The sequence below is a fragment of the Perca flavescens genome, chromosome 3 (assembly GCF_004354835.1).
Source record: "Perca flavescens isolate YP-PL-M2 chromosome 3, PFLA_1.0, whole genome shotgun sequence".
Lineage (NCBI taxonomy): Eukaryota > Metazoa > Chordata > Actinopteri > Perciformes > Percidae > Perca > Perca flavescens.
In genome coordinates, this window is record NC_041333.1 from 17954869 (window position 1) to 17978516 (window position 23648).

The following is a 23648-nucleotide window of genomic DNA, read 5'->3' on the forward strand; positions in this document are numbered from 1 at the left end:
TCATGGCAAGATCCAAGAAGCAGATTAAGTGCTGTTTGTTGGCAAGGCTAGCAGGCTTATTTCTAGGGAAGATTGTCCAGTCTTTACACACTGTCACTCCACACTAAGCTTCTTTTGTGTACAACTCTCAAATGAACAGAACTGTACTGAATGGCTTACTTTAGTTTTCTGGTGCTGGCGTCCACAGGCCTGGCAGAACCTGCATCGTCGACAACACCAGTTCTCAAACTGCTCCTGGAGAGGGCGCTCTGACTCCCCCAGGCAAAAGAGATGGAACGGTTCACAGCATACCTGGCAGAAGACAAACTATAGATAGAGAGAAACAACACATAGGGAAAGGTAGGCGGAGAAAGGCAGACAGTTAGAATATAAGTTTAACCATTGCTCGGACAAGAAATTTAAAAGCAAACGTTTTCAACGCAATGACCCTTTTTATTACCTCAACATTTCCACTGCTTGCACATAAGAAGCAGAGCACACGGGGCGTAACAGGCACAGAGGTGAGCAGGCTGAGGCCGCCAGCCTCCCACACCTTCTCCACATCATGGTCCCTTTTAAAATCCACTCTGATACGATGCACTCCGTCGCAGGGCGCTCTGGACTTCGCCTGGCCCCTAGTCGAGGGAGTGCTTAGCCAGTTTAAAGTACTGCTGCTGGTGGGTTTAGTGGTGAGCGGCTTCTCGTGTTGAACAGACAAGAGGAGAGTGACAGACGAGTGTGAATATCAGAAATTATACGTAATCTATGCAGTGAGAAATAAAAGATTTGATGAGAATTACAGTATGTGGACCTGAACAAATAAAAAGCAATTGGATAAAGCTCACACATTGACTACTTTGTACCTTGTCTTTTAGTCTCTGTTTAGGAGATGGAGGAACAGACCGAGATGTTGGCTTTTTCAACTGTTTTGATTCAACTGTGAAAAAGAGACAGGACATACCATTCAAATAAGAACAAAGTATAAGTATACTATATATATATTATTTTTGTAAAAGAGGACAAAAAAGTGTGACCAGTTGTTTTACCTGGATCTGAATAGGTTGTAGTTGAGCTCTGCTGATGCGATGAGTGCTGCTGGGGCTTCTTCTTGGACTCGCTCAGAGGAATCTTGGGTGAAGCATCTTTTTTTGAAGTGGCCTGACTGGTAAGAGGACGTTGCTGCTGCTGCTGTTGTTGTTGTGACGGTTGATGAGATTGCGTAGACTGGGAGGGGGAATTCTGGGATGAAGATGACGGGGAGGAAGATGATGAGGATGAAGAAGATGACGAAGTGGAAGAGGAGGATGACGAGGACGAGGAGGAAGAGGTTGGTACAGACTGCTGTGGTTTGTGTCCCTTCTTACTGGTGACACTGCTCGTGACTGGGAGCTGTCGGGCATCTGGTGTCAGGGCTGGAGACTGAGTATGGGCTGCGACTGTGCTGGGTGCCTGAGGGGCTTCCACTGGGGCAGGGGAAGATGCGAGGGCTGGAGATGATTGCTTGGACAATGGCTGCTGTCTTGACTTCTCCTCTCCCATCTTGAGTGGAGGAGTTTCACTCTTTTTGCGGGGAGGCTCCTCCTTTGGTGGTGCAGGAGTGGGTTTAGGGCCAGAGTCTGAGATCGGTCCTTTTACCGGATTGAGACCCTCCTTCTTCTCAGACAACTTGTTCTTTTTCTTGTCTTTCTTGCCTTTGCCTTGCTTCTGAAGAAACATCTTGGAGGGCATCCACTGCAAGTTCTGACACTTCCTCATCCTGTAGACAGTGACAAAATTCAACCTTTTAATTTCTTAAAAATCCCATTAAAAAATGAAAGTTATAAAATGTTATTTAAGACTTGCTTAAAAATTACAATGACATATTGTGTCAAACAGCTCATCAACTAAGACTCACTTGCAGCATTGCTTTTTAATGTTTCGTCCTCCAAATTTAGGCTTGTCGAGACAGTTGGTACAGACACCGCAATCTTCTGGAACTTGGCAGCCTGAGCATTGGCCACAACGTCGCGACCGGCGCCCCTTCTTGGGAGGAGCTTCTTGAACGGCCTTTTGCCGTGTCTCCCGTGGCTTAATGGGAGGGGACTGAGGCTCTGCCTCCTCGGAGCCTGCTACTGATGACTTGTCTGTAAGAAGAGATACATCACAAGAGAGATCATCATTACTGACCCACAGTAGTACAGGATTTACTTGAATCACCAGGGTTTTAAGACCGCAAAAGGTTTTTGGCCCTGGTCAGAAATGCAAATTGTTGCTAAGCACATTTAAGAATTACAAATGTACAATGTTGTAGAAAATGTTTTTAACCAATACAGCCAATAATTTAACACGTGTAAACATTGGATTAATGATCATTTTATATGACATATTGCCTTAAACTATAGCACTTCAGTTGTATTCCTAACATTTTATTACAATCTCCTCAATGTAGGATACACTGTTCCTGTTGTTCAATGGACAGCTCAATCTTAAAAAAAAAAGATTTAAAAAGTCTTAAAACTAGTGAAAATCAAGGCTTTTACATTTTTTTTCTCAGCTGTGTGAACAATAGTCATAGCTAGAGTTTCAGTGGAAAGAAACACTTCCATTTCCATTTATTTTAATGTATTTGAATACATCTACTATGTCACACATAATGTAATGTGAGATGTCCAGGAGCTTGTCTAAAACACAGATGTGCTCAGATTAAATGACCAGGCAAACATGGGAATGCTAAAACTGAGCTATTGATACCGGCATCAGGCCCTCTTGCCTCCCAACAACTCATATTTTCCCACATGGCATGAAAGCAGTAAAAATAACAGGAAGGATGCAGCCAAACTCTGCTCGTTCCATCACCACTTCACTGTGTACTTGTGCTCTCATTGATGACTGGATTTCTCTGCTCTTGTGATTAGTCCATCATCACCGCATGCTGCAGAACTTTTTCAGGACTCACACAGATGTTGGGTCATAAATGCTCACCTCAGACTGTTCTAGTCAATCAGAGTGCTTTACATTAGGGGTGGCCGATAGGGCCCTAAAGTAATATCCTGATATTACTGAGTATTTCTGCGAAAACAATATTCTTGATGATATTATGATATTATTATTATTGTTTCTGTTTCTGTTTACTAACTAAAGAACTGAGATCATTTTTGTTTAGTTTTTAATGAATATGAAAGCAAACCGTTACGTTTACGCGGACATATAAATACCCGGTGCTTCTGCTTGAGGTGGTTAAATAAGTCATTTCTTACATATTACTGTAGTTTGTTGTATAGCTGATATTTTGTAACTAAACCATTTCCACACTACTGGAGTTGCTTCCCTTTTTGGAACTAGCTCATCCGGTAGCCATTTCGCTTTCAGCCAATAGTGTTGTTGCTGTGCGTAACGCTATGACATCATTATGTCAACAAGTCGGAATATTGCTATTATCATGATAGGAATTTCTGTATGATATTAGGAATTATACCGGTGTTATCTTGATCAATATGATATGGCACACGCCTACTTTACATCAAACCTGTCAACACATCACCCAAACAAACCTTAAATCTATGTCGAGCAGTGGTGCTAACAAAATCCCCCACTCAGATTAGGCAAGTCTTTTGTAAAGTTTTATGGATTCTTATTCAGTATTTTCCTGTACTGCTATCAATAAAATTGTTACAGCGTGTGTGACGGCTAAGAGGTTGTAATCCACATGCAGGTCAAATGAAAGGTAAGTTGAGTGGGACTCACCATCATTCCCCATGGAAGATAGGATCTTCTCTCTCTCCTCCCAGGGCAAGGCACTAAGTGTGGGCATGTCGTCAGGGAACACTGCCCGATTACGGCCAAGAGCCACAGCTGCACGACGACATACATGCTTGATGCGTGGACCGCGGACTGAGGCCTCTGACGAGTCACTCTCTTGACCCTGCTCACAAGCACACATCACCACAAAAAGTGAGACAGATATTTGAAGAGCATGCTTCATAATAATCACAATTGCACAGACAATCAGACACTACCACAAATGCACAATGCAACAAGCTGACCTTTTGGGATGCTGCTTATGCCCTTCTGAAGTTAATTTCAGTTGTTTCACAAAACCAAATTAAACCATTATCTCTGCACAATGTTCAATAAATAGGAGGATGAGGTGGCAGAGAGTGTCAACACTAGAGCTTGGGCCAAGGCTGATGATAAGGATAATTTTTATTTTCTTGAAAATGTAAAAAAAAAAAAGTTAAATAACAGAGGGCTATATTCTGGAAAATACTTTCAAAAGCACAGCCCGTGCAGCTTTCTGCATAATGTATGAGGCAAACAGAATTCCCCTTGAGTAACACCCTCTGTGGGACTTTCCTATTATCAAGTTTCACTTTGAATACACACACAGATTTCTATAAAATATTCAGAGCATCATGTAAAAGTCACTTGCTTGTGGCTATATGATGAGAATGATGAGAACGGAGAGGCTTTGTTGTGGAGAAACAATAACTATGACAAAAAACTGACCTGGCCCTTCGTCTGCTCTGCAGGCTTCATCTTACTCTTCTTTATCTCGAAGAGCTGGGCTTTGGCCTTCTTCAGTAGTCCAACTACCCGCTTGTCGGTCACAGGCTGTTTCTCTGCCTGTGCCAACATTGATCCAAGAGAGGAAACAGGGAGCTGTTGTCTGCCTGGCTGCCCTGGAAGGCTTGCCGTCTGCTGGCTCGGAGCGCTTTGTTTCTCTTTCTCCTTTTCCCCATCCTCCATCTCTGCTCCTTTCTCAGAGGGTCTGCCTTTCTTAGATATACGTCCTTTAGCAATGGACATGGGAACAGTTGAAGGGGATCCACGCAAATCTGAGGAAGCAGTGTCAGAAACCATATCAACTGATGTTGATTTTTTTCTCCCTGGAGCCTTTTTTGTAGCAATAGATAAAAGAGCATCTTCGGAGTCCCTCCCGTCCACAGTAAACATGCTGGAAGGTGCATTGGGGGAGCCATCTGGTGTAGAAACTTTACTTCTTTTCTCCAAATCCTTCCTCCCTTCCCTCTTATTTTCCTTCTCTTTCTCTCGATTTTTCTCAGAATCCCTTTCTTTTTCCTTTGATGCAGGGTCCTGGGGAGCTGACAAGCTTTTTTCTTTACCTCCTTTCCCAGCTCCTCGCACAGTGTCCTGGGCACTGGAAGGAAAGATAGGGAAAAGTGGTGAAGAAGTGGATGATGCAGTTGACAAAGGAGGTGGGTTTCCAGCAGCCCCTCTCCTGTTATCAGGTGTCCCTTGTGGGGCCAGACCCATGGATACTGTGGAGAAGGTGCTGAAAGGAGGAGTTAAGGCACTAGTGGCTAGTGGACTTGCAGAAACCCCTGGCAAAGAGCTGGAGTTACTACAGGAGACAGAGCCTTTCAGCACAGACATCTCAGAGGAGCTTTTCCCCATAGACATTGGGCCTCCTATTTGGCTGCTGCGTCTGGTCATTGAGTGGGAAGGAGACCGCGGATGGCTGCGTACTGTTCCCGAGACCGGTCGTCTCCTGCGCCGCGAGGTTCTGCTGGAGCTAGAGGACGTCTGGTGTGGGGAGAGAGAGCCAGGGCTGCTTCCAGAAGACGACTGCAGTGTAACCGACTCAAATATCCGAGAGTGGGCCTCGCTGGGTGTAAACCGTGGAGCACGAAGCAAAGGGCTGCGCTTCTGGTGTGGTGGATCAAAACGGGATGAAGAGGGATGTTGGTGGTGAGTGTGTGAGTGAAGAGGGGCAAACAGACGTGTCCCTGTTCCTGTTCCACTGCCTGGTGCAGGGAACACCACTGGAGCGGCTCCCCCTGCTCCACTAACACCTTGGGGCAACAGCCCCACGTCTTCAGCCGTGAGAGGAGGAGGGCGGAAGTTGTCAAATATGGGCTTGCGAATGAGGCCCTCCTTTGCATATTTAGCTGAGGAAAAGTACTGCTGTTCAGTGTGGGACAGGGAAGTCCAGCGGAAGGTGGGCTCCCTCAGAATTGAGCGGCTTCGTTTGTCTGACGAGCTGGACAGCACTGACGGTCCAGACAGGAATGGAGGGATGGGGTGAGTCATCCAGGGTGACTGCGAGTGGTGTTCACTGATGGCAGCTGTATTGGAAGAAGCTGACTGTGGAGGCTGTGGAGGGGTGAGGAGAGGGGGAGGTGGAGGTGAAGAAGAGGAGGAGGCTGTGGATGAAGCTTGCTGGGAATTTACAAGTGTAGAGGAGGACATCAGCACTCCTGTTGGTGGGCTGATTATAGGTTTCTTAGCCCCACTGCTAAGAGTCTCTCTCACCCTCTGGCTCTGGCTTCCCCGGCCGACCCCCTGTCCCCTCCGACCTCGCCGACTCCTCTCGGCCAACACGTGCTCTGGCTCAGAGGGAGGAGAGGGAGGCCGTGAGCTGTGGACCAGGTTGGCCTCCCTCTCTCCCTGCGAGGACGGAGAGTGATCCTCTGGCTCTGACAAAGCCTGTGTGGCCTCAGAAGCCTGGGAGTCGCATGACGAGTCATCCAAGCTGGGACTGCTGGACCTGGAAGACTCTGCAGAGGAGAGCTGGGAAGAATGTTGCGACACAGCACTTGAGCCGCAAGATGCCGCACTGCTGCTAAATCGCCCATTGGCGGCATTGTTGGTGCTGTTGAGCAGACTGGCGGCTGTTGATGGAACAGTGGGGATAGGGGCAGGAGGTGGAGGAGGGGGGAGGGAGTCAATTGGAGCAGTGGTGCCAGTGCTACTAACAGCAGGTGTAGAGGAGACCAGTACAGGAGAGGGGGAAGAGGAAGTGGTGGAGGTGGGTTGGGCAGATGTGGAGACAGATGAGGGGGTTGTTTCTAACCGTGCTATCTTCATATGAGGCGGCGGAGCTCCAAAGCTGCCCTCGTCTTCAATGAAGCGCTTGGGGGTTTTGATGATGCGAAGGGAGACTGTGCTGACCACAGGCATGATGAACTGTCTGATGTTCTTTAGCTGGGTCTTCCTGATGCCAGCGTCGATGGCTCCTGTCCCACTACCCACAATGGCTACAGCTCCTTTCTCCAGTCGCTTCTGCGCTCCTTTCTTAGCGCGCTGCAGCAGCTGTTTAGCAATGGTTGCATCAGTGCGTTTAGAAGAGGGGACAATCCTAACAGGCTTTCTATGGCGAGGGCTTTTTCTGAGGCCCACTGTCCTGCCTGGCTTGGAGGGAGACGGGGAGGCAGGTGGATTGGAAGAGTCCTGTTCCTCAGCACCATCCGCATTCCTCAGCATGGGCTGCTGAGGAGTGTGTGGTTCCGTGCCTCTATCCCCCCCTCTGACCCTAAAGACCTTATGTTTCCCTTCCCCACATTCAATGGAGGTAGACAGCTGTGCAGCAGCAGCAGCAGCAGCAGCTGCCGCCGCCTCAGCTTTGAGACGCTCAGCTGAGGGCGGTCGCCCGCGTCTGCGTCTGGGTACACCAGGCAAAGTCTTGAGCCGTGACTTGAGAGGGGCGAGTTTAGTTGCTCTCAGCCTCTTCAGGTTGGTAACTTTGGATTCACCCCGCCCACCTTTGGGAATCTTTGCCTCTGTGTCATATGGCTGAGCAGAGCCCAGTGGCATCCTCCTGGTGCCCTTTCTGTCCTTGTCCTCCTCTGTGTCCATGCCCAATTCAGACCCAGCCTGCCTACTGTCATCCCCTGCTGCATGGCTGCCTGCACTCCAAGCTTTCTTGCTACTTGAAGACGGGGGTCGACCTCTTCTCTTTTCCCCGGTGCCAGGTGGCCTCCCAGGCAGCCTTTTCACCTTCTCAGATGGCCTTTCAGGGCCCTCAGGTTTTGCCTGTGTGGGGGAGGGAAGGGAGGAGGGGGAAGGTAGACTTGCAGCAGCTTTCTGGGCAGTCAGGGCCCGTGGGGGACGGCCTCTAGGCTTCTTCTCCTGTATGGGTGGGCCTGCTGATAAAACCAGAGAACAAAACAGAGGCCATTTAGTTAGCATGGAAGCGAGAGATATAGACAACCTTTACAGGCATAGGCATCTCGAGACAATAGGAAGGTGCCTGATGAACCAGTAGGGGGTTACTTTTAAGTAACTTTACCTGAAGGGGTTGTTGAAGGGCTCTGTATTCTTTTCTGCTCAGCCACTGGTCCAAATCCTCCAAACGCTTCTTCCTACATAAAAAAGAACACTTATGAATGTTTTGTGACCATACGGTTTATTGTAATGCTAAAATTGAGTGAACAAGCAATGTTGGTTAACAGGTCAAATCATCCATCATGGCACATAATTGTCAGTTGGCCTAGATGTGCAACACTTGAGTCATTTTTGAAGTCAGGCTATAGGCTATAATGATGTCCTAAATCTCACTTTTGCCTGCTGGCTTACTCTGGTGCTCTCATGTTTCTCGGGCTTTTGAGATGACATGCCGACAGTTGGAGAAAGCTCAAACCACAACAGACAAATCTTACTGAACGACTAACACGTCGTACTGCGTTCCTGCTCCCTGAGGACAGGAAAATGCTAAGGTGGTTGGTCATACATAAACAGCTAGAAAGACAACCAGAGCAAAGACACACAAAAGAAAAAGAAGCATGTTTTCTATAACCATTTGAGCAGTCTTGTAAGGTTTTAATGCTCATTACACATCAGATTACGCGTGTGGCTTGAGGGTGGCACCAGAGGAAAGGCAATGCTGTTGTCTAAATGTAAAGGGTTTATCCTATGTACAGTTAACATCTCAGATGGAGCTTATCAGACTCAGCTGTACATTCTCAGCTTTGGTTAAACTTTCATCAGTCTCAGCTTTGACAGCCTCAGAAGTACTGTACTTTTAATAAAAGTCTACTTTACATTACACGTCATTTAGCTGAAGCTTTTATCCAAAGCGACTTACAATTGCTATATATACGTCAGAGGTCGCACGCCCCTGGAGCAACTAGGGGTTAAGTGTTCAGGGACACATTGGTTGATGTATCGCAGTGGGATTCGAACCCACCAAAGGCGTGTGTCATATCCACTGCACCACCACCACATGTGTTGTTGACACACATGTTAAGCCTCTAACATGTTAGCATTTTACTTTGCTAACATTAAAAGCGAAAAGCGCTATATAAATTCAATTTATTATTATTATTTACCATGTTAGTATGACATGCTTCCCATGTTACCATGCATAGGGTAATGCTTAATCTCCAAGAAAGCTGAGGCTGACAGGACATTGTTCATTAGTTTGAGTTTTTTTAAAGTGAAGGCCATGTTTGGCCTATTATTTACGTTTAAATTAAAGAGCATCTCCAAAGACATTAGAAGTCATCCTATATAACAAATGTTATCCAGTTTATTCATCAAATAGTTGGCAAGATATTATACTATATTTTGACTTTTGTTGCCTCAAAAGATAAACTATTTTCAACTTTTTTCATCTGTCACTCCATGACATTAAAAACACGACTGGGTCACATGTGCCAGAAGAACATAGGCGTTATTACTTTAGAACAACTGCAATAAAAACACATTGAAGTAACACCGACAAGGACTCATCATCCATCTATCAGGTACTGGGTCTAATGATGTGTCAAAAAGCAAATGAGAACCTAACCTGGCAGATTAAACAGGCTGTAATCACTTGTCATGTTCTTGCATAACATAAAACATACTACATTCCAGAATTGTTTTTGCAAATACATCACAAATTTCATTCGATATTTCACTTATTGAACTACTGACTCAAGTGTTAATCTTATTTGTGACTTAATTTCAATGGTGGTGGTTCAAGAAATGATGGATGCAACTGTAAATGTGATATGTACAGGTGCACATCATCAATCCTTTCTCTGATGCATCAGTGAAGCCTTGAGATGTGCAACAAAGAAATCATTGGAGGATGATTAACATCCTCATTCCTCAGTATCCTGATCCGAGCTACTACTTCTTGCATTCAGTGTGTGTGTTTAAGAGTGGAGGTGAGCATGTCATTTCATAATGTTTATTTATAGCAGCGTGTGGGGATGCAGTTAAGGTCTAGTTGGCCCAGTTTGTAGAGCAGCTGCTATCCAAGTGTAGTCAATGCAAGTGTGTGCACATGCAAACTGATTTGCACCACCTAAGAGTTACACACACAATATGCAATATGATTGATACATGAATGTGTCTGAATCATGCACACGGAGGAATCTAACTAAAAAAAAATATTTAAACCACTAATGTCTGCTACAAAACAGTCTCTTTCATCTGTTCTACATATAAATAAACAACAATAACAGATAGTCAATCATGCTGTTTATCCTGGCAGGCAATACTGATTTGAGCATCATCTACTCCTTATCTCCTTACACTTCTCTCTCCTCTTTCCCTCTCCCCACAATAATACCAGCATCCTCTCCTCTCTGAGCAGGCTGCTGCTCTTGGTCGGTGTTGTTGCAGAGCGGAGGGGGGCGGAGTACCAACGGCCGGCTCTGACTCGCTGCAATAGTGCGAGTAGCAGTCAATGACATCACAACGCGATAGAGCGGACTGCACAGGTTCATGTACACGCACACTCACATGTACTGTACCTCCTGATTCTGTCAGCCACACATACACACGTTAGAGAAACACTATGACACACCCCCTCGGCGCCTGAACTGCACAGCAAGCTCTAAACAAGCAGAACATAGGAGTGAAGATGCGGGGGAGGGGAGCAAAGGCTAGGCAAGCAAGCAAACATGAGTGAAAAAGGATGAGGGCTGTGGGAGGAGGAGGGTGAAGAGGAGAGAGGAAAAAAAAAGACAAGGAAGCAGCATCTTGACCACATGCACCATCAACAACAGAGGGAGCGCAGTCGTCTCCTGGGAGAACTGAGGATGAAAGGGGTTTGGGGTTTAAATATGCTCATGCAGAAGCTTGCCAAAAAAACAATCTAAACAGGCCTCCCACACACGAGAAGGCTCCCCTTTCCTCCCCCTTACTCCTGTTCTCTGCCATGCTCCCAAACACATATTCAGTCACTCACTCATTGCTCGCTTGCTTGCTTCCTGCCCACTGGCTGCCGAGCACAGAGCAGCAGCGTGTGAAACACAAGGCTCACCATGAGCTCAATAGTAGGGCAGGCACAGGGAGGTAACTTCAAGAAGTAAACAAACTGTAGTAGTAGCATGGTAAGGTTCACGTACTATGTTGCCTTGCAACATGCAATGGGTAAAAAGGTTAATAGAAAGACCTATGTTTCTCTTTTCTCCTTTTCATTTCATCAGCTGAGGAGCGTACAAGAATGTTTTTGAACACAACTGTTCAAGTTCTTCCTTATCTTTGCTGGCTTTTTGTCAGTCTCACCATGAAAACCTAAGCGGGTTAACTTCCCTGCTGGTCTGTCACATCTCATGTAACTGATCAATGCATAAATTACTTGATATGAATCACTCAAATATAGAGAAAGGGAAACGAATCGGAGTCATTGTGGAAGCAACATTATAATTGAGGTGCGAGGGACTGTCCCTGAAAGTTTTGAGATGGATGTGAATTTTGTTTGAGGTATCCGTCTCTATATCATTTTGACAGCGCTATGCACTCTGAAAAAGCTAACGGGACTTTTACTGCCTTTAAAGACAACATTTAGAAGAAATCCAAATGGTTATTGACAATGGGCTGTAGATAAAGGACAAGTTTCCCAGGTAGGGTAAAACCAAGCTTTAACCTAGAAAAGTTATTCCTTGTTTAACAAGTGGCTTTCTGAAATGCATCTTTATTTTGAATTACTCCATTAAAGAATCCCAGACTAAGATTGATTAAGATTACTTTTAATCTATGTTAGTTCTCAATAGTGAGAGTATATGCACACATCTCTAGCCTTCGGGTGCTCATAAAAGCTGTAATGCATCACAAAAAGCCCATAACTTGGTGGAATTGGAGGAGTAAAAACAGATAGAATAACAGAAGCTGATAAAAGAACAAGTTCACAAACCAAAAAAAAAACTATCTTCATATACAGCTAATGCAATAGCTATTTACATTTTCTGGCAACATTAAGGAAGTAGTGAAAAAGTAATGGTATGTAGGTTGGGAGGTGAATGGGCGTACAAAGGCTGGACCTAGGTTTACCTCTGGTCTAAAGGTAAAAGAAAACATTTATTTAATTTTGATTATGACATAATTAATCCGGTTCTGATCCATTATATTATGGTTTTTCAAAATCAGTTTTTAACTGCATTACCAATTCGACTAGGTACTAAACCTGAACACTTATTGAGTACCAGTTGCTAGAATGTATATAAAATGTAATGCCAGTCGTCATTGTTTTTTTGATCTACTTTTTATTTATTGTGCTATGCAATACGGATAGTACAATCTTTTTCATCACTGCAAAGCTTCAACCCGCTTCTGGTAACCCAACACAAAAATGTGCAAAATGTCTACATCTATTATCATTTAATAGTCCCTCCAGGATTTTGCGATGTTGCGATCGCAACAATTCACATGAATTCAACCAATCACTGTGAATTTGGTGTGACTCGCAATATTGACCAATCACAGCAACTTTTCCGCAAATCTTACCAATAACCAGAGTTTCCCGCGACTTCAACCAATTCCAGCAGTCCCACGTGACTTTGTATCAGTGTGTGACCCTGAGAGCCACTGACCAAGCGGGAGTGAGAACGGGTTGACGTAACACACGTACGTCGCCAAATTAATTTCCTATTTACTGATATGAAGACAAGACTTGTGTGACTCGAACATCTCACATTTACCAACAAAACGTACAGCAAAAGACCGTGCAAAACATTTCAGACTGTCCTGCCAACTTGTATACATTTTAACGTCAATGTACGCTGTAACGTTTTTTTCACTCTAAAGTCGCTGAAAGCTGCATACACGGCCACTTTCCAAGCCAAGTGGCGTGTTATCTGTACGCATTTTGAGCTATCCGCGTGTATGTCTACACTGTATACAGCGGACGTAAACATACACGGCACTTTCCAAGCCAAGTGGGGTGTTATCTGCACGCATTTTGAGCGCCGTATACAGCGGATGGGTTGGGTTTAGGAAAAGAAGAACCGGTTGGGTTTAGGAAAAGAACAACGGGGTTGGATTTAGTAAAAGAAGAAAGCGACGGTTGAGTTTAGGAAACATGACACGCGGGTTGGGTTTAGGAAAAGAACAACCGGTTGGGTTTAGGAAAAGAAGAAAGCGACGGTTAAGTTTAGGAAACGTAACTGCGTCTATTAGATTGGAAGTCGATAAATTTAACAATATTTGGAAAGGATGGCTTAAATATATTAGGCAACATAGAATGGATTTTGTTTAGGGACTTGTGGTAAGGTCTGAATGTGTATGAATACCTCTTATATGTAGAAAGATGAAGAAAGCACATTTACTATACCAGGATTGTCACTAAGAGTAACACATACCACACCCCGGTTCAAAGCTACAAATCTTTCTTTTTTTTTTTCTTTCTTTGTTTTATGTTTTAAAAACAAATGTCTTATCATTAGGGGCATTCAAGGAAAACCTGTTGTGATTCTCTTAAAGTATTGGCTGTGTTTGCCTTGTTACTCTGTAAAATTCACATTGTGAAAAAGACAATAAAATATAAATTAAATAAAAAATAAATAAAAAAAGTTTAGGAAACATGACACACAGGACACGATCCCCGGTCTCCTGAGTGAAAGTCCTGTGTTTGACCCATCCTCCACCCGGACCAACCTCCCTACGCAGATTTTCACCCTTTCATACTACTCGCTACGACGTCAATTCACACGCAATCGCAAGGTTACAGTAAATATGCGTCTTGATAACCTGCCAATAATGGCATACGAATTGTCATACATTACGCAACTTCATGAGATCAGTCTGAAATACCAGAAGTTCTGGCAGGCTATCGTTGTGTTATAAGAGAAGCTTAGCTCCTTTAAGGATCGGCTCAGTGCTTAGGCCACGTCCACACGTACCAAAACGATCTTTTTTTACCCGTCTTCCCTGGATTTGTTTCAAGAATAGTTGCGTCCAAATAAAACCATTTGTAAATGACTCAACACGCTACTTCATAGTCCAGCCCTATAGGCGGCGCTGTTTTCTGCTACAGAAATTCACCAAAAAACGAAGAAGAGCATAGTTAACTTCCACCTCCCATCATAACATGGCTAGCTAGACTAACGTTCTCTTAATACATCCATGGACTATAATAACTTTTACCACTGCTCATTTTATAAAGGCCGCCGCAAGAAAACGTGTCTTTGTTTACATTGTATAATGTGCTGTTGGATTGCTTTTTAATGTCTTATTGCATTGCATTCATATTTTGAATTGCCACCTGCCTCCTAAATTTTGTGTTTTCCTTTACATAAATAAAACTTTTCCACCATAAATTGGTGCACAAAAATTTATCAGAATGCAGGAAATTAACCTCCTAACCCCTCACTTTATGTGTCCCCCCCAAAGGCCCATTCTGAGCCAGGACAAACCCTGACATTGGCCCAGGCTTACTAAGTTAAGGATGATGGACCTTTAAGGTGGACCAGCTATTCTCATTTTAGTGTCATTTTCGCTTATCAGTGCTCACTAAAATACTAAGCGTGTTATCAAAGTTGGGCGGAAGGGCGCTGTAATGATAAACTAAAAGTGTCAGCATCGTACAGAAGCAACCGCAGCACTGAGTAGCAGGAGTCACGTAGTAGGGAGAGTTTACCAAAAAGACTATGGCAGAGGATTTGGTGTCAATAGGCAATATTTAATAGGGAACCTACTAACGTTAATGAGGCAATCTGTAAATTCCAGCAGCTGCGCCTGGCTTTGCAGTGAAAGCTCGACCGGAGAGGCCAGAAATCAAAGTAAGCACTCTGCAGATATTGAGCGTCATTGACCAATATATTTTCTTGAAAAATGTGCAGTGTAATCGGTAACACCTGTGTTGTCACAAGTTTATTAACCGGTGAGAAAATGTCCTCGCCGGGGCATCCCTACCGTATACCCTGGTGAAATGTCACAGAGGTATGATGAAGGTATGAAAAAATAGATACTGCCTGATGATGCCAATTTGTAAAAAGTATGAATTCATGCTGCTTTGTCAGGTCTGTCTGCAACAAAACACACAAACAACTTTTAAAATGCTCGTTTTCTGAATGGAGGGAGCAATGTGTTAAGTTTTCAGGTTAGAGAACACAGCTTAAGAAATCATTTCTCCCTACTAGCCTGAAAAAAAAAAAAAATTTACTGATGCCTCATCCTTTCCTGGAATGTAAATTGGTGATGATTTCATACTCTCATCAGTCCCTCCAGGATTTCGCGATTGCGCCAATTGACGTGAATTCAACCAATCACGTAACTTTGGTGCGACTTGCAATTTTGACCAATCACCGCAACTTTTCCGCAAATTTGTTTTTGCCCCGCAACTTCAACAATCCCAGCAGTCCCATGTGCCAGACTTTACGTCAGTATAATGGCGCTGACACGCTTAGCCGATTATCGTCCGTTAGACAGTTTGGCGAGGTCAGTGACTCGAGTCCGTTCGGTGTGTCCCGTGCCGTCGTCAGTCTGGGGGGCTGTCGGCGTTCATTTTGGCCGACCTGACGTGTTCAGTCGCTGGCAGGGCAGTCGGGGCTCACCCGGAAATGGGGAGCGGAATGAGGTGACTAGAGTCTCTCAAAATCTGACGAAAATCTTTTAAACTGACCTTTGTTGAGCTGAAATGAAGACAGATTCAGCAACTGCACGGCCTATTTCTCGCTTAAAATGTTTTCAGAAACATGTTTCAGTGAACTATTTTAGTAAAATATGAGATCGTATTCTGAACAGCCGCCATGACAGTCTGGCTTTGAATTTCCGGAGAAAACAAACCCATGTGACGCGTTCATCCAATCAGCTGCCAGTTTTCATTTCCTGGGCAACAATACAGATTAGCGCCGCCTGCTGTTATAGAGATGTATTACGTCTCGTCTCGTCTTTTTGGTGTGTTCTGTGGCACTTTTTGGACCAACACGGGGAGACTGATCATTTTGACTGGCTTTTCTGTCAATGGTCGGCCGTCGGCTATGTGTGTAAGCAGCTTAATGTGACTCTGAGTGCCACTGACCAAGCGGGAGTAAGAGAGAGCTTGTGTCCGAAATTCCGATATGAAGACGAGACTCGAACATCTCACATTTACCAACAAAACATACAGCGAAAGACAGCGAAAAATTTCAGACCGCCCTGCCAACCTGTATACATTTTAACATCAATGTACGCTGTAAAGATTTTTCACTCTAAAGTCGCTGAAAGCTGCTGCTGTTTCAATCCTGTCAGCTGTCTGCAGCGGGTGGGGGTGGGGCTGCTGCTCATACAGTTGCACCCGCTACTGACGCGCACACACACAAACACACGCACAAACACATACGGTGGATGCACGAAAAACCAGAGATCATACCATGAGGATAGCTACGCTTGTTATTGTAAGTGCAATGATAAGTTAAATTCCAATAAGTACTTTCTCAAACCGTATGAATGTGTGTCCCAGGCCAGGATAGGAAATTAACAAACACTGTAAAGATCAACAAGTCACTGACACATATGTTCAAATTTGATTCATTCAATAAATTATTATTTTTTGTCTTAAATCCACCAGCCATTTTCACATTACACCAACATTTGCAGCATCCTGAACCGTTTTGGTAAGGTTATTGGGAAAACTCAGCCCAGAGTAGTTTTATTCTCCCCGAAACAAGTTTGCTTTTTATTTTTAAAGAACTATACAAAAAAATAAAAATAAAAACTTTTTTTGCAACTTTCACTGTCTCCCGAAACTTCATTGCAACAAAGATATAAAAGAAATCGCAACTTTTATCGCAATTTTTACTAAAGCTCCTGCAAAATCAGGTATTTTGGGCCGCAACAATCTCAAAAAAAGGCCGCGAAATCCTGGAGGGACTGCTATATGCACCTCTGATGACACATCATTTAAAAAAGGCAAAAGGGAAAATCCAAGAATCACTCTAACAGATACAATTAAGTATACAAAGTAGCAAACATAAGTAATACCAAAGGGCAATTAAGTTGAAGATCCAGTTTTAATCACTGATTAGAACATCTTGTTTCCTCCACCAGAGTGAATTACACAGTGGCACTGCTTTGTGACCCCTGTCAGCCCCAAGCAAAAGGTGGACATTTGTTTTTTCAAGTGTCCCAACACTAAGTGCAACTGTTTCACATTTGCTCGAAAGCACAGCACAGACCAAAACAAACACTTTCCTGGGCAAAGACAAACAGACTGATTGGCACGTGCGCATGGTGTGTCTCTCTTCTCTCTCTCTCTCTCTCTCTCTCTCTCTCTCTCTATCACACACACACACACTCACACTGGCTGGTAGGAACCCATAGACACACACCCCCTCCTACCCACCCAAGCAGGCAGCTTAAATTAAAGTTCTAATCAAAATAAAGACAAAGAAGACACGCCTACTACTGAGTGAAATAAGTGACAAAAAGTCTGAGGGACACCCCTACCACTCACACACACACACACACACACACACACAAAGAGTAAGAAAGACAACACAATTGCTGCCTTTCTCCCAGTCAGGCTACTCCTAAGCATTCTGCTGTAGCAGAATAAAGCCATGGATGGGAGGGTCTGTGACTAATTCTCCTCCCAGTGTTGTCCCGTTGGAAGGAGGGGAGTCGCCCCTCACTCTTTGATATCACTGCCTGTGCTCTTTCAGCCGCCCGCACTTTGTGAGAACTAGAATAAAAGCAGACACAAAGCTTCCTGCTCCAATCCACACGCTGTCTCGGGGATGGGTAAGCGGGTGGAAAAGATGGGGGGGGGGTGTCTGCCATTTAAATAGGCCAAACACCTGCTGGACTGAAGCCCCTTCCACTCAAACACACTATTTCTCTCAAACCAGTGAGGCAAAGAGACATTTGGGTTGATACATCTATTCAGCTGCACTTTTGTATGAATGATTAAACATTGGTAATAATATGTGAGTAGAATGGATGCAGCAGAAGGCAAGATGTAATGGACCAAGAACAAAAAGGGAAAATGATGATGACAAAGTCTGATTAGGTGGACAATGAGGTTGGGGTTGAGGTTGTGAGGGAGATAAGGTCACACATTTACAAAAAAAATGACATGCACTGCACTCTGCACCAAAATAACCAACTGCAATTTGGCCGGATCAAGAAAATGAATTCCCTACAACATACAAAAGCTAACATATGCCTTCATTTGGACAGCAACAGCTGACAAGCAACCTTTTGAGCCACCCCAATAGGCTTAGTAATCCATTCCAAAGTGGCAGCTGTCAGAAGAAAAGTTGCTCTGCCTCTCAGACTGTGTTGTGTTTGTCTGAAGTGGATTTGGGTTTTTCTGCCTGGATGGAGGAAGGAGGGGTGGCCAAGTGTCCGGCTGGCGCTCTGTTCAGGGTCGCCCTGTGAGCTCAGCAGGCTGCAGCGAGCCTGAACAATCCTGCCCGGTCTGGCCAGACAGGCACTACACTGCCTCACAATGAAATCACCATGCTGTGTCCGCAACTTCCATAGGCTTCAGGTTCCATGGGGATTTAATGGTACAGTCTGTCTCCACACATCCCAAATACTGCTATACACTCATTCACTGGAGCAGGGGAAGGCTGGACTCCTAATAACTTAAAAAGCCATTGCCTATAAAGATGATGTTTCACATAACATTTATGTTTCTCTGAAAAATCATAAAGCTTTGACGTTAACAACAATGTAAGTAATAATCAAGGAAATCACTATGCATTATCTGAAATCATCATATGATTCAAGTTGCACATAATTACTAATAAAAACATAAAAACTGTTATACTCATTGTCAGTATTTCAAAGCAGGGTTAAAAAGCCATTTGAACACAAAACTGATATCTCCAGTAAAAATTGTGTTTCTCCAGAAAACCATGAAGCATTGACTGAAAGTACAAATGTACTATAAAATCAATGAAATCCCCATGCTTCCATAAAATTCAAGTTCCATTGGGGTTTAATTCACTGCTAATATTGTAAGTCTTTAGGAGTAAGGGGTTGGAGGGACTCCTAATGACTTAAGTCTGACTGCTACACTATAATAGGAGCTATTATTATCATCTCCAAATCATGATATGTGTGTACAAATCCAAGCATATTTTCAAGTTCAGAATAACAAAACATGCTTAAATGCCTAACTAGTATGTATGCATACTGCTGTGCGTGCTTCAACCAAATAAGTAGTGTGACTGTGGAGCCCTGGAGTTGGTGGTAAACATCCCCACACAGTGTACTCCCACTGCAATGAACGCATGCTGCTCATCATGAAGAAGGAAGATGGTAGTTCGCTAAGGCGAACACACCCCCACATCACACGGTCCGTCAAGGGGCTCGTTGTTATTGTAGCAAGCCCTGCGTGCACACTGTCACTAGCAAGTCTCATTTCTCTGATAAAAGTCGAAGCGAAATTAGACACTAAACCCTGCCGATATACTCTTATTAGCACTTCAACACTGAAGAGAGACTCATTTTGAGTACGTGGCTTTGTATCGGACGGCATCTTCAAGCATTATAAAAACGATATTACTTTGGTACTAGCTAGCTCCGTACTGGCCGTGTAGAGAAGGGGAAAACATGTCCACCTCCCATTTTCCTATGCATCAGCAATAGCCCCGACGGCTAGCGTGGCGTAGGTACTGCGTAGCATGGTAGCTGTCCTAGCTTAACACCAAACAGCAATGGTAATGATTTAGCTTTGTGTATAAGCTCCGCCAACTTTAGCTACGGTGCTTTAACCCGCTACGCAGTAATATCCTGGCCGAAGGTAAACACAGCGATCTCCCGTGCAAACCTGCAACTTTAACACCGCTTACGACAGGATGATAATGGTGTAGTTTCAGCTGTGAGATGTAGACAGCTAGCCTGCAAGCTAACCAATCAGCTATGTTAGCCAAGTCTCGCTGGAAAGGTTGACACCTGCAAACAGCCAGCCCTTGAGCTCATGTTGCAAATACTAAGCTATTTAACTGACAACTATTATCTAATAGAAACCTGTAAGTTAAGTGAAAAAGGAACAGTCCTTTCTCGGATACGTTGCAGACAGACGCTAAGTTTACGTTAGCTTGTTACAAACCAAAATTGTGTACTCTCGCCTCCTTCAAGTTGACATGTCTTGTTTTCAAACACATTACACTATACTATATTGAAGGTCCCATGCTGTTACACAACGATGAAACGTCGCTATAAACTCAGATATTTCAATCATATTTTACTGTGAGAAATTAATATTAATGCTATAACGGGATGATAACTTTTACTGTTTTGATCTACATGAATTATAAGGTCCAGCCCTGAAGGCTTCACGTCAAGCTAATGTCAAGTAGCTAACTAGTAAACCAGTTGTAACGGCTTTGTTACACAGTGTGACGTTACGTTAGTCACCAAATGTGCCAGTATATGTGTTAACAGTATTGTGTATAATTAACAAGATAACACCAGGATTTCTCCACAGTGTTTTAACGTTAGCACCAGTTCATCCAAACTAGGTGGATGTAACGTGAGCCTGTCCTCACTCTCCACTGAGGTGAAGAAAACTTTCTTTCCAGTAGAGACCCATAAATCGGATAACCATTTGGTGTTTGTGTTGTTTGTAACTAAAGTGAACGTTATAACACGCTACTGTGGAGTTTAAGGCCACGCAACCAACTCAAAGTTAACTGAGCATCCTGGAAATGACAAGTTTGCTCAGAGGCACACTTCACGTGAGGAGGAGGAAAAGATGGTTAACGTAATAGCTCTTCATCTGAAATGTAAGAAACGGCTCTCCGTGCTCTGCAGTCTAACCGATGCTCCCGGGTTACCATCGGGCTCCTGTCCTGTGCTTACCTCCCCGCTGCTCGAGTCACTCGATTCCCCCAAAACATCCCGAAATTTCTGCAGGTTGCTCCCGATAACCGAAGAGACCTGTAGTGCAGCATCAAATCCGGGTCCGAGCCCAGTTGCGTTAGGGTGGGCTCCCGAGACACTCCGCAGAGAGGCAGTAACCCTAATTCGGCCCGCTCTCCTCCCGGTACCGGAGTTGCAGCTCCCTCCGGGCCGAGCGGGGAACCGCCACCGACAGCTGTGCGCCATTTTACACTCTCTGCCTGTCTGCCCTGCGATCAGAGATACCTCAGTGGGCGGAACCCTAACCCAGCACTCCACATAAACAACCTCTACCACAGCGCTCTGCTCTCACTGGCCGACACGTCGTTATGCAGGTTGCGGGGCGGAACTGAAGAAACCCCGACAATGCATTTTCTCAGCGGCCCTATTCAGACTCTGCATGGCTGAATCCAAATCAGGTTCAGGGGCTTTGCCCGGGAAAGAAGCCTCGCACTTGAATCACAAGGAAGGACAAGACCGTTAGTTTGCGGTGCAGTTAACGTTATCTAAACAAGGAGAGTGAGAATGTTTGTATAAGCTGCAGGCAAACTCTAAGATGAGGCAATACAAACTACGACTGAAAAAGCAATATTTTATGCTGCATATTGTAATAATTACCTGCATTTGGGCAGTGGGTTGCAATGAATTCTGCACCCCAGGGAAGAGCATTGCTCTGCTGCCCCACTGCCAACAACACCACCCATACTAACCACTTTTTACAAGAGAAATTGTCTTTTTAAAAACTGATGTGAAAATGCATAGAGTTGAAGAAGGTCTACCCTGGGCCTGGTCACCAGGCACTCACCTGCAAGCTCTCCAGGTGGGGCTTTGGGACAGGCCCCAGCTTCTGATACAGTTGAGATCCCTCAGAAAGTCGCAAAACCTTAAAGGCTTTTGAATCACTTTTATTCTGGCATCTCACTCTGGGTGGGTGGATCGATACCCAAAGTACTAATACTCCCCAACACTTAATCTTGTTTTGAGAATCAATAGGATTGATGTGAAAAGAAAAATATTTGGGTTTATTTCACATGCATATGTCAAAGTAATTAACAGTAATTAACCATTAACTACAAAAGACACTTTAGTTTGGCTACCACCAACATGCAAAGGGTACATTTAAACTAAAGTTTAATTATATGTAATAAATATAACCATGATTATAACCATGAACATGTAAAAATAGTCAATTCATATATAAAAATGTATATGGTGCGTTCTTTTTGTCCACCGAAGTCGATTTACGAGTTGTTTTCCAGAGTTACGAACCGGAAGTTGCAAAAAGAACGCCACCGAGGTCGTATATACAACTCGTCAAGTCGTCTGAACTCAGAGGACCCCGAGTTCAATTTCAAAGATGGCTACGTCGTGCATCACACGTAGTAAACATTGTGGTTTTCTACAATTTTAAGCACTTTTGTCTTTGTTGTAACCAAATGAAGAAGTGGTACACATAGCACTGTATGCTGCTACCTATAGGCATGTTTCTACAGTCTTATTAGGAGTTAAATACCACCTGATTAGTTATTTTGTAGCTTGTGCAGCTGAAATTGGCTAGAGACGCTCGGTTGCTATATGACAACAACGGCTTAAGCCGAGCCTTGAGCAGAAAGCAGAGCAGTAGCCTAACGTTAATGTTAATCAAAACGTAATTTTCATGTATCAAACTGTGAAATATATGTTTGTAATAATAATGTCAATAACTGGGTGAATAGAATCCTAAATGTTACTAAAAATGTTACAAAAATCCATCTTTTCTCCGACTCGTCGTAGTATTGTGTGACAAAAAGAACGCAACAACCCAAGGTTACTCGTTTTCCGACATGGATGTGACGTCACACTCGAGCTACTAGTCGCGATTACAAGACAAAAAGAACGCACCAACAGTACAATGGAAAAGTAAGAACGAAAAGATGAAGACTACACAATCCAATAACAATTGTGTAGTTCCACCTGAAATTGTTTCTCAATACTCATTAATAGAAACAGCTAGTTGTTAAAATAAACGTTTAAGTTCATAATGTTAACTAGATGTGCAAGTTACAACCAGGAACAGCGCCACGCACAGTGACGCCGAGACCGAAAAGTGGCTGATGGTATGCCACTATTGGTACAATGGCATAAGTCAGTCATATAAACCTCCACGTCATGGAACATTAACCAGGAATATGTATGGCATATTATTTATAATGCACCATAAATAGGCTACTTTAAATGAGTAAAGGGTTACAATTTGGCAAAAGCCCAGTCTATATGGGCATAAGCCGCAACGGTGGCTAAGCTAACAATAGCCATGTTAGATAAGGCTAGCTCTAGTATGAACTTTGGGTACATCGTCAAGGATTATATTATATAATTTAGTGGCCTACCACTTTCAAGCGGAACCTGCTGTTAGGAAATGGAACGTGCCGGTGGAACACACGTGGCATACCGCAGTACTGAGCAGCATAAGTAAAGAATTTAATTGCTGAGCTTGCCTGACATAAAGACATCATTACTTTACAAGCTGTTTGGAAATGACTTCGAGACATAATATAGCAAGTTAAGAACCCTCAAAACTGATAATTATTAAGTGTGCTACACAAACTTAAGACAGTTGATATTATTAAAGGAGGATAAAATATTCCGATATTGTCCTTTAGACAAAATATTTACCTTAACCTAGGGGTGGAGGAAAAAAATCAATGACATCATAGTATCGCGATATTTTCCGTGGCAATACTGTATCAATACACAGACGCCAAGTATCAATCTATTATTATATATGTGTTGGTCAGTTTGTCTGCTTGGTAATCCCATTTTGCAGCAATAAAATTGAAGTGAGATGAACAAACAGACATTTATCTTTTCAGATTAAACAGATGTTGACAAAGTTTCTTTTTGGGGACATAATTAGAAATTGGGAA

The 23648-nt window shown here is 43.8% G+C and overlaps 1 protein-coding gene across 4 annotated transcripts in view; it reads right to left on the bottom strand.

Moving 5' to 3' along the window:
* kmt2a (lysine (K)-specific methyltransferase 2A) overlaps window positions 1-20949 on the bottom strand; it is a 42960-nt gene extending 22011 nt beyond the window's left edge. For 2 of the 4 annotated variants that reach the window (XM_028569949.1, XM_028569942.1), the window contains exons 1-9: window positions 20704-20949; window positions 7988-8060; window positions 4465-7841; window positions 3703-3880; window positions 1874-2102; window positions 1026-1735; window positions 843-916; window positions 440-676; window positions 160-306 (exon numbers count right to left, since the gene is read on the bottom strand). In XM_028569949.1, the coding sequence (XP_028425750.1) occupies window positions 160-306; window positions 440-676; window positions 843-916; window positions 1026-1735; window positions 1874-2102; window positions 3703-3880; window positions 4465-7841; window positions 7988-8060; window positions 20704-20949 (5271 nt within the window). Of the gene's footprint in view, window positions 1-159; window positions 307-439; window positions 677-842; window positions 917-1025; window positions 1736-1873; window positions 2103-3702; window positions 3881-4464; window positions 7845-7987; window positions 8061-20703 lie in introns of all 4 variants that reach the window. The other 2 variants (XM_028569934.1, XM_028569924.1) reach the window with 1 other exon arrangement.
* Between the last annotated feature and the right edge of the window lie 2699 nt (window positions 20950-23648).